The 11,448-nt window shown below is 40.4% G+C and overlaps 1 protein-coding gene across 8 annotated transcripts in view; it reads left to right on the top strand.

Moving 5' to 3' along the window:
* The window catches only part of LOC135254832 (glutamate receptor 2), a 36,523-nt gene that overhangs the window by 18,571 nt on the left and 6,504 nt on the right, over positions 1 to 11,448 (top strand). For all 8 annotated transcript variants that reach the window (XR_010329972.1, XM_064335370.1, XM_064335364.1 and 5 more), the window contains exons 4-12: positions 2,154 to 2,350; positions 3,387 to 3,440; positions 3,625 to 3,783; positions 3,902 to 4,069; positions 5,096 to 5,200; positions 5,791 to 5,898; positions 6,278 to 6,484; positions 7,810 to 8,177; positions 10,259 to 10,457. Coding sequence is in view for 7 of the 8 variants with exons in the window: in XM_064335370.1 (XP_064191440.1) it covers positions 2,154 to 2,350; positions 3,387 to 3,440; positions 3,625 to 3,783; positions 3,902 to 4,069; positions 5,096 to 5,200; positions 5,791 to 5,898; positions 6,278 to 6,484; positions 7,810 to 8,177; positions 10,259 to 10,457 (1,565 nt within the window). In the remaining variant the exon portion in view is untranslated. The remainder of the gene's footprint in view (positions 1 to 2,153; positions 2,351 to 3,386; positions 3,441 to 3,624; positions 3,784 to 3,901; positions 4,070 to 5,095; positions 5,201 to 5,790; positions 5,899 to 6,277; positions 6,485 to 7,809; positions 8,178 to 10,258; positions 10,458 to 11,448) is intronic.

An 11,448-nucleotide genomic window follows, 5' to 3' on the forward strand; every position in this document is an offset into this window, starting at 1 on the left:
GAAAATAGCACCACTGGCAGTGTTTTCAAATTGGAACGGGGATAGCATAAGGAAATAAACTCAAATATTTATGACTACTTCCTGACTACTAAAGGCCCAAGGGTATTATTATACATTTTATTTGTCTGGACCTGCTCCTCAGATGAAGCTTGAAAACTGGGTTTGTATCTCAGGCAGGATACTGTTGGTGTATCCCTGAGCAAAGGTTGAAAGAATACACAGCATATTGTTTTTGTACATCACACTATATATGTCACCATGCATTATTGGTTTATTACATTTTTCCCTACTTAAGATTATATCCATCTGTATGTGAATATTTTTATGGGTGCAAACATTTCGATGAGATCTTTTATAACTTCCCAGAACGTGCATATTTAGGGTGCCAAGCTCACAGGGGGTGCCAGTTCCCATACCTTTCTAATGATGATTATTATTTTCTTGAGTCTTTTTTAATAAAAGATTAGTATAGTTTTTGTGAGTGCATAATGTAATCTCAAGCAAAATGTTTAGCCATATAGAAAAATCCAACACTCCTGTGTATCATTGGTTTTCCTGAGTGAACACCATGTAGGTTCCAGTTTTCAGTGGCAGTCCTTACAGAAAGCAATTGGTCTTCCAAATTTGTATGAATTGAGTATCAGCTTAATTCACACCCTCTTCCTGACTTCCTCAGTTTTTCCATATCCAAATCAAAGTATACAGGTTAAGTGCTTTGCTGAAGGGAACAATGGCAGTGCTCCACCTAGGAAGAAAACCAATACGCTGAGTTAAAATCCTGCCTCCCTAACCACTGCACTACTCTTACTGTACCTGTTTCCATGGTAAATCGTGTGACTTCGTGTGGAAGACTGTGCTATAAATGGCGAGCTGCTCTGTGCAGATTTGCTGATGTGTCAATCAATAGGGTGGCTGATTCCGTATACTGTGCTCACTGCGTCAGCCTGGTCTGGGCAGATGCAGAAAGATCATTAGGCCTGCACAGAATCTGTGCAGCATCTATACTGCTGCATTATCCTGCACACTTCAGCAAAGCTCTGATACTGTATGTCCTCCCGTCTGCCTGAGACCTCAGCTATTCATGGGACGCTGATGATCTGTATCTACGGAATGAAGTCCTCTCGCTCAGCTCAAAGGAGAGTCACGATTTTATGGGAGAGGCCATAGCTTCACCACACAAATGAACAGCTCCACTTTTGTTATTATTCTTTTGTGACATCATCATCGACAAGGCACGAGCACACGTAGAAAGAAGTGAAAGAAAAGACGAAGGAATGATAGAGAAAATTAAACCTCTACTTTGTATGAATGCTTTTGTCTTCATGCAGAAAAGCCATTCTCACCAGCCGAATGACTTTTTATTGGTTTATTCTCTCACCCCACAAAATTAATTTGATGTTTAGATTACTGTTATCGTTAAGGAAATATGTCAATCATAGACTAGCAGAGATCCTTAAAGTAACAGCTACTGCTCAGCTAATTTAACCCCAACAACACTGGTAAAAGTCCATGTAATCCCCTGAAGAACACAGTATAGTCACCAGTCAGTATTTACCCTAGTGAAGAAGATTCATTACTCATTAAACTGTCGCTGCATAGTAATGTTTCATTTTCTGATGTCCTAATGCTGTGTAAACTAGTTTGTAATTCAGTGCTATTGTAAAGTCCTTAATTCATAGAGCCATCCAGTATGGTGTGGCAGTGAGTACGATTATATTAGCTTACTGCCATGTATTTTGAGTGAGTTGCATTTTGACTAAGAGCGAATGCATGAACGTAAATGTAGTGTAAATGGCTAAAATGCTATTACAGTATTGTCAGATGAAATGTGACCATTTAACTTATTCTAATTCTGCGTAGATTAAGGACATGTACTGTGTGTATATAGATTTGAATTTCAATATATATTTGATCAAAAAGTTTTCAGAATTAAATATTTGTTTTGGACCCGTAAATAACGTGCAGGCGCTATTCTTTCGGAGTTATAATCAGTGCTATCTTATCTTGTTTCTTTTATGGCATCGGAAGTGGACCATTCTTGGCCTACACAGTACATAAAACTACTTTTGACTGCATCTGGGAGTATTTACATACAGAATGGCATCTGACGTATTAAAAAAAGCACAGAGCTAAGAGTTCTTTGTTTCTATCAGGTTTATCAACACTTCAGGTGGTGCTGGACACAGCTGCAGAGAAAAAATGGCAGGTGACCGCAATAAACGTTGGCAATCTTAAAGACGAGAAGAAGGACGAGGCTTACCGCTCGCTCTTCCAAGACCTGGAGAACAAAAAGGAGAGGAGGGTCATCTTGGACTGTGAACAGGACAAAGTGAAAGACATCATGGAGCAGGTGAGAAAGGGGCCTATTGTTTTTTTTTTTCTCTCTCCTGCATTAAAATTTGAAATAGACTGAAAAAACTCAAGATCTGACCTCAGCAGGATGTTTCTGAAACAGCTGCTCAGCTCAGAAGTGCTCGGTGTTTCATGAACGCCAGAGATACAGTGATATTTTTTGGAGGCAATTGTTACGAATGAAAAATGCTTTGTGCTGTATATATGGCCCTTTAATAGTGTGGGCTGTGGAGGAGGCCTCAGGGTGCCTTTTGGGACTTATTCATCCTACTAATTTTACATACCATTGATGAATTCCTGTAACACTCACTTCAAAAAGCAAACAGTAGGAAAGCCGAGTGCTCTTGTGCATAATCTACCAAATTCAGGTTGCTGTATGCTTGCCGTGCGCCGCAAATATAATTCATGTTATAAATAACCCCAATCCCCTCTGCTCCGCTCACGCAGTGCGTCCTGTGTTCAAGCACGGCGGTGCTGGCAGGCTTCCCTTTGTTGCTCTCCTGCCTGCTTTATTCTGGCTCTCAGCGCATAAGCCATTTCATAGCCTCTATCCCATAAATGGGATATTCTGGATTATAGCAAAATAAAAAATCCTATCAAAATCAGAAAATACATATACAGCGCTTCACAGTACATGGGTAAATGCACAAATTGTTACCTCTTTCAGATAGTACAATGTTGTTTTTTTCAAAAGCAGATTTCTGTGAAATATATGTGTATATATACTGTATATTATATTGTCCAATAGAAATGCAATATTGTCCATGTTTATTATATTGCAGTGTATTCTTTTTCCATTAGTGATAGCAAAACTCTCTGGAGTGCTATTGTGCTCATGCCCAAAAAACTGTGATATAGTATTAGAATGTTTGCTTTATTTTAGCATTACTATAATGATTACTGTCTACAAATGAAAAATCAAAGGAGCTCAATATGGAGCACCACTGTTAACTGTCTTTATTGGACATAGTACTGGAGAAAAATGATTATTGATTCAAACTGTAATGGAGACTTCCCCCTCTTTTTGTTTATAGGTTATCACGATTGGTAGGCACGTCAAAGGATATCACTACATTATTGCAAATTTGGTATGTGTTGATTTTTTTTACTTTACTACTATTGTATTTATTAGAATTTTGTTGACTTGTTGATACACTGATAAATTATTTGGCCATTTTGTTTTCATGTAAATATATTGTTTATATATAATAATAGTAAAAGAGTATTTTTTAAATCTTTAGGTCACTTTTTGATCTCTCTCTCATTTCTCAGGGCTTTGTAGACGGAGATTTATCGAAAATCCAGTACGGTGGCGCAAATGTCTCGGGATTTCAGATCGTTGATTTTGACGACCCTTTGGTGGCCAAGTTCGATCAGAGATGGGAGGCTTTGGAGGAGAAGGAGTACCCAGGAGCTGACAGTAAAATCAGGGTGAGCCAACCAAGGGCAAAGGTTTGACCAGAACGACTTGTGCTTGTTGAAACTGTAAGAATGCCGTATAGGTTTTCCCACGGTGCTGTGACTGTTCTGTGTCCCTTCTTCTGTGTAGTACACCTCCGCGCTCACCTACGACGCAGTGCAGGTGATGACGGAGGCGTTTCGCCACCTGTACAAACAGAGGATTGACATCATCAGGAGAGGCAACAACGGGGACTGCTTGGCCAATCCCGCAGTGCCCTGGTCACAAGGGGTGGAAATAGAGCGGGCACTGAAACAGGTGATGCCTGAGAGCAGACACTTTTTTGTGACTTTGTGCTCAGGCACAGAGCTCTGTGGTCTAGGTTACTGACAGGCAGCAGCTTGCCAATCAGAGCTCAGTAACTTTCCATTGCATTACCCAAGCAAGGCATTCAAAAGCCATTCTAATGTGACGGCTACTTTATCATCAGAGAGCAGAGCTTGATATGCCTCTTTTCATAAGATTGTACTTACTTCAGTTATCTCAGAATATGAAATCCAGTACTGCTTTCTTTTGGCTTATCAAAAATACAATGACAATACTGATTTTGATATTATATGATTGGGTGATAAACTATGAACTATGTAACTCTTGGACCTCTGACAATCAAGATCTGTAAGTATGGAAGGGATGCATTATGTGAGGATAGGAGAATGAGGGTTCATATGACAGGTTTGGTGGATCATGTGTTATCAGTAACTCACAGATCTGAGCCAATTGTATTGTTTCACTATGGAAAGAAGTCAATTCAATTGGCTCACACAACTCTGCAATTAACAGCACATTGTAGTCATGCTCCAGTACCTATTTAGATATTGAAGTTCCTCTGTCCCAGAATTTTGTCCACTGGTTTAAGTGTGGAGTCATTACAATGAGCCAGAAACCGTTGGATTTGCAGTGATGCACCTGCCGCACAGACAGATACTGAATCCTGACCGTACCAGTGGAGGGCAGCTCCACAGGGTGTAATTAGGCATAGCTGAAGGGAGAGAAGGGCGCGTTCTGGTCCACAGGGCTGTCCCCAGTCCCATGGCACCAGAAGGAATTTGATGGTGCCTGCAGTCTGGCTGCATCAGCTCTGCATGAAACGGGCACCTCCAGCAGGTCTGGAGAGAGCGAGGCAGCGGCCGACTGCACTCTCCCAAATTTAAAGAGGACATTACAGTGAAAGAGGACAGAAGACAGGTTTACCAATTTGGCTGGGAATTCCAAATAGGGAGGGAAACGATTCAGGGAAAATCTTGTTTTCAAAAAGAGAGCCGTCACCGTTTCTGTCGTCTTTAGGTGCGTGTGGAAGGCCTGACTGGGAACATCCAGTTCGACCAGTATGGCAGACGAATCAACTACACGGTCAATATCATGGAACTAAAAAACAGTGGTCCTGTAAAGGTAGGGTGACTCTTTCCTCGTGGCCTTTTATGCACATGCATACACACAAGGAGGACACAAACTGAGGGGAGACTGTGGTGCAATCTGCAGCATGGCTCACTTTCAAATGTACAAGTAGGGCAGACGGTCTGCCCTCCTTTTATAAGAAAGAATGACACAGAATTATGATGGATGCATATTTTATATTCACTGTTCTTTGGGAAACCGCTTTCATTTATTATTGACACGCGACTAACCGGCAGATAACTTATCTCAAAGTTGACAATTCGTCCTTGAAATTGTTTGCAAAGCAGCAATTGTGCGGCTATACCCAAAGAAAGACCCATTCAGCTGAGTGTAAAGCAATTCAACCGCAAAGCAGCTCGTTTTATGTTCCGTGGAATCGACAATTAATGCCCATTCAAGTGAAACCGCCTTTAGCCGCTAGCATGAAATTTGTTCAACTTTCTCTGTACAATGGCATCAGTAGTCGTCTCTGTGAACGCAGTATTTCAGAAAAGCATGAGCAGAGCTCTATTCATGAATGCAGCCTGTCAGAACAATGTGTTTTTCCAGTTGTTGCCATATGATGGCTTGCTTTTTTTTTCCAGATTGGATACTGGAATGAGGTTGACAAAATGGCCGTGACAAAATCGGATATCTTTCCAAATGAATCGCTGGGAATGGAAAATAAGACAGTCATAGTAACCACAATTTTGGTAATTACTAGTTTCTTATCTCAATTATAATAATTTTGATTAATTGTTTCATTTTAATTTTTATAAACATACGTAGAAAGGAAAGACGGGAGCCTGCACTCTTAATGAATAGATATAGATTATGAATGTCTACGCAACAAAATCATTTTCATTTTTATTCCTATTTGGACAAAGAGACAGACATGTTTCGGCCTAAGCCGTCCTCAGTGTCTTGACATACGTCTTGACAAACATACGTAGCCAATGTAATTGGTACATTCATAGTTAAAAAGCATAGTAAAGTATAAAACTTATTTCCTGTGGTCCTCAGCTTATTATTTGCATTTTTAGCCATGCATTGTTCTAAACAACAGTTTTATTCTCCTTGTGCCAATTTCAGGAAGCTCCATACGTGATGCTCAAGAAGAACTCAGACCTGTTTGTGGACAATGATAGGTATGAGGGCTACTGTGTGGATTTGGCTGCAGAGATAGCCAAGCACTGCGGGTTCAAATACCAGCTGAAGATAGTTGGAGATGGAAAGTATGGAGCCAGAGATGCTGAGACAAAGATCTGGAATGGGATGGTTGGAGAGTTAGTATATGGGGTAAGGAACCAGTTCAACCAAATCTGCTTAAAATTGAATTGCAAACATCCATAGATGGAACTTTTTTTAAAGTGGTGGCGTTTTGGTGGCAGCTTTGCTTGTTCACATGTATGCATGTAACCTGCATGAACACATGAAATGAGTAGTACAACCTTTCATTAAGCATAGAGACTGAAAAATTGTGAATGATGTACAATATATCTTCTATACCATGCATTTCACATTTTCAGCAATGGGCAGGCAATTAACAGGGCTATAGGTTTTAAGAGTTTCTTTCATGTGACATCCTGGCACTGAATAAGTCCTCATTTACCAACTATGTGGACTGTGTATATAATATACCTATGTGAAACAGCACATTCGATGATGAGAACAGATGCAGATTTTCTTGTCCGTGCATGACCGTGTGCACAGGCATTCCCTAGTGGTTGAATGACTGCACTGCAGGACAGAAAGATGACCCAGATAAGATAATGCAAAGGACGGAAACAGTCCAGTGCCTGAAAAGTTCAGTTCTTGTTATTTTGAAGTAATGTCTTAGACAAAATGTCTCACATAGCAAATATCACATCCAGCAGTGCTGGTCGGGTACATACTCCCTAAAGACACTTTCACATGCCGTTATAAGGCCCAAGCTCAAAGGAACACAAATTGTTTAGCCTCCAAAAATTGGTCTTTTAAGGTTAATGTGTTTGTTTTTTCAGAGATTTAATCAATATTTTTTCCAAATCTTCAGATCAATATGTCTAAAGAAAGTGCCCAAATGTAAAATAAATTATATAATGAAGAATTTGAACTTTTACTAAGTCCTTTACCGTCTGGAGTCAAACTCTGGCCACACCAGGAATGGCTGGAAGTCCTGCTTGAAACTTTTGCCAAAGTGGAGCCCACAGATCCAGTCCTTAGTTTACTATGCATTATGAAAATGCTATGTGATATTTATGCTGTTCTTATGTACAGCATGTATGACAGTACTCTTAAGCCCTGGTCCAGGAGAACCATGGTGTCTGTTGGTTTTTGTGGTTACTCAGCTTAACTGATTCATTAAAGCATTTAATTACACAGTTAACTCACTCTAGCTGTTTTTATTGTGTATTGGAGAACCACTGAGTCTGCTGTTTTTTGTGGTTACTCAGCTTAACTGATTCATTAAAAGACTTGATTAAACGGTTAACTTACTTCATCTGGCTTCTTGGGCTCTCCAAACCCAGGAATGCACAACCCAGATGTATGACATCATGGGCAATGTGAAGCATTTTCAGTAACGTAGCCTACTGTTTACTGAAAAGCATGCTGTTTTGCTGTTTTGTTCCCCCCTCCAACAGAAAGCTGACATAGCAGTGGCTCCATTAACCATCACCCTGGTACGTGAGGAAGTGATCGACTTCTCCAAGCCGTTCATGAGTCTGGGCATCTCCATCATGATCAAAAAGCCCCAGAAATCGAAACCGGGGGTCTTCTCCTTCCTGGATCCCCTGGCGTACGAGATCTGGATGTGTATCGTGTTCGCGTACATCGGGGTCAGCGTGGTGCTCTTCCTGGTCAGCCGTTTCAGCCCTTACGAGTGGCACACCGAGGAGTACGAGGACGGACAGATACAGACCACCGAGTCGACTAACGAGTTTGGGATATTTAATAGTCTGTGGTTTTCTCTTGGTGCCTTTATGCAGCAAGGATGCGATATTTCGCCAAGGTTGGTCCGTCTGTGCTTGCACGCTTTGGCTTTGCGCATTTGCGGCCCCAGTCTGATGCCATGGTGCATGTATGTTTGCCTCCTGGACAAAAAAGCCCCTTTCCTTGGTCTACGACCTTTCCCTCACAAAAAAGAAACCTCTTTGCTCCCCAAGAGCGTGTGTTTTGTGCCAAAGCTCTCCCTCTTAAAGCAAAGAGCCGACACAGGACAAGAAATATGCGATTGCGGTCGCGTTTGGACGTCGATCGCGTATTCCTTCTGCAAACATATACACGCCATGCCGAGGCCGTAGAATGCACAAGGTTACTCACATTTCCCGTCCTCTTGGAGGGGTACCGTGTTTTTGCTGCATATTCCCATTTTACGGTCCACAGCCCATGGGTCTATATAAGTGCTATTATTGCTGAACATAGTGCAGTAACAGCTTCGCAAGTACCCTCTCTTACCTCATACTTGACATCTTTCCAAATGTGTATACCTTCTGCTTCAGTCAGTGCTCTGTTGGGAATAGCCACGCCTGCTGCTGAAAAGTAAGCAAAGACCCTTACGTTCCTTGTGTTGCTGTTTTTGGGTATTTGTTTCCTCTGGTGTAGGTTGCATAATAGTTTCTGTGAAGCCTGGAATAGATCTCTGAACCAATTTTACCGTTAGAATAGTTATTACAAATATATAATTTTTTTGCATGTGCTACATACAATTGAAACAATTTTAGCTTGCAAGTGTGCGTTTGTTTCTAGCAAGTCAAAAATTTATATCACAATCACATTCAGGAGTAGTGTTTCACAGTCCATGCCAATGAAAAAAGACAGCCAGCCACTGATGGAGAACCATTCAGCATGATGTTTCAACTCAAGAACTAGTGAGAGAAACAGGCACTATGGTGGCAAGATTGGAAAATACTAGAAAACAATGGACCAATCACAAAATAAACAGCACAATAAATGGAAAGAAACAGCCAGAAAGCTGTATATGGTCAAAATAAATGGCATATAGGTGCGATTTCTCTTAAAATGAGAGGTCTATTTAATAATGTAAGTTACTTGTGCCACTCCAAAAAATTACTTAAATTGAAACTAATTTATTTTAACTTAAAAGTAATTTTAAAAAACCTCAGGGTTCTGAACACCCCCCATTCCAAAAGTTTTCCTATAACAGATTTTCTATTACTGTGATTTAACCTAACACCAGCCCCTCCGAAAATGAAATTAGCCACAAAAAAAAAAAAAAAAACATGAATTGATCAAAGTGTTTGGGTTAGATCAAATTATATTTTCAGGATTTACCAGCAGAAACAGCTTCATGTTTATGTTTTGCTAATTTTGTGTGTGAACATTGACAGTTCTCGTATAAACAGTAGTTATTGTTGCGAATAATTCATTTCTATTTCTACCTGCAGTACATATGTTACCCCCCAAACAGTAGACACTTCTCCCAGTCTATGGAAGAGGGGGAGGAACAGGCATAGAAATGTCAACATACCAGCGATATCAGTCTGGAATCTTTCCCCAATTTACCATCACAGCCATTGTGTTGTAACGTTTGTTACCACATAATCACGTACAGATGAATTAATCTATGTACTGTGTGCCGATGTGCCACAGTTATATGTCTGGGTAACACCATCCACTTCCATCCAGTCAACAGGTTCTTGACATTATGATGTCCAGGTCCTTCATATATTACCACTTTGCATATAACTACAAAGCATAGTTACATTGACTTGTTTGTCCATACCATAAATTTAATCTTTGTCTTATTGAATGGGCATATCAAGGCTTTCATCTTTGCCACCCATCCCAAAACACTTAAAGTCCTTGCATTACGTCTGTCCTCTGTTCTATGTGAATATGGACATTTATACTGGAAGGTAAGAGATACAGAAAAGTGTTTTAGCGATGAGACAAGATTGATTGCCCAGTTTGCAAGTAAATCTAAACTTCAAAGCAAATGCGTCATATACAGGTCTTGCCACTCTACAATGATAGTTCCCCTTTGTAGCCTGTATGAAAACAGATGTACTTATAAATGCTTGTAACCTTTGGTGCTCATTTTCCATGAATTTCTTTCACGCCTGTCAATAGATCTCTCTCCGGCCGCATTGTCGGTGGGGTGTGGTGGTTCTTTACGCTGATCATAATATCGTCCTACACGGCTAACCTCGCTGCCTTCCTGACTGTCGAGAGGATGGTGTCACCTATTGAAAGCGCAGAGGACTTGGCTAAACAAACAGAGATTGCCTATGGCACTCTGGACTCTGGATCAACTAAAGAATTTTTCAGGGTAAGTGACGTGATTTTAAATAAATACAGAAAGGGAATATTTATATTGAAATATGAACACACATCTGACTGGCTATACATATAGAAGAGAGTGAGCAGCTACTACTCGACAGTGATTTTAAAACAAACTGAAGAGTCATAATTTAATTTAGATGACAAAAATGCTTAGCTATGCAGCAAGTTAATTTAATTACTATAATTGCATGGTGAAATAAGGGTCAAAGTGTTTGCCAGGGGGGCATACAAAATATCCCTACACCACACAGAGAACTAAAGAAAAATATATGCCAGTGAGAATGGGCATCATACAGTAGGAAATTATGTTAACTGTAAAAGTGCAGGCAGAGATCATAAACTTTTATAATTGAAAGATGCTGTTTTCACGGAATCATTCTCAGCTGAAATTAATTCCACAGTAATCAATGTCTCTACTCCTTGCTCCTTGTAGCATTCATTACGGTATTCCACTGTACTCCATTCAATATGATATGAATGCATTTACAGTCATGAAATCAATATAACTGATGGAGCTGGCTGAATACAGCAGCACATGGCTTTATGCAATGAATACGCAAAAGGCTATTGGCCATATAGCAGTTTCAGTGTTCTGCTGTTGGCTTCATCGGGATTGACAGTGTGGGCTGTATTTTGGCGACGTAGACACAAATATAAAATATACTATCGCTTGCCTTACTGTAGATCACAGTGGTGCACACTAATGTGATATCATGCTGACAGAAACTCGCTGATTTACTTGCATGGACAGCTGCTTTATTTTGCAAGAAAGAGCTTATGTGCTGTATGTGTTATGTGCTGATCCTTAAAACGTGTAATCTAATCTCATGGAAAAGAACAGCGGTTTCTTTATTGCCGTAACGCCATTGATTAAGCTCTACTGCTGCATGTGGCTGCTCCTTCATAAAATGTCTTTTTGTCGCTGTATCAGGTGACAGATTCATTGCACTGGCATCCCAGCGTTACGAGGGCAGAGG

The sequence above is a fragment of the Anguilla rostrata genome, chromosome 5, assembly GCF_018555375.3.
Source record: "Anguilla rostrata isolate EN2019 chromosome 5, ASM1855537v3, whole genome shotgun sequence".
In the NCBI taxonomy this organism is placed as follows: Eukaryota; Metazoa; Chordata; class Actinopteri; order Anguilliformes; family Anguillidae; genus Anguilla; species Anguilla rostrata.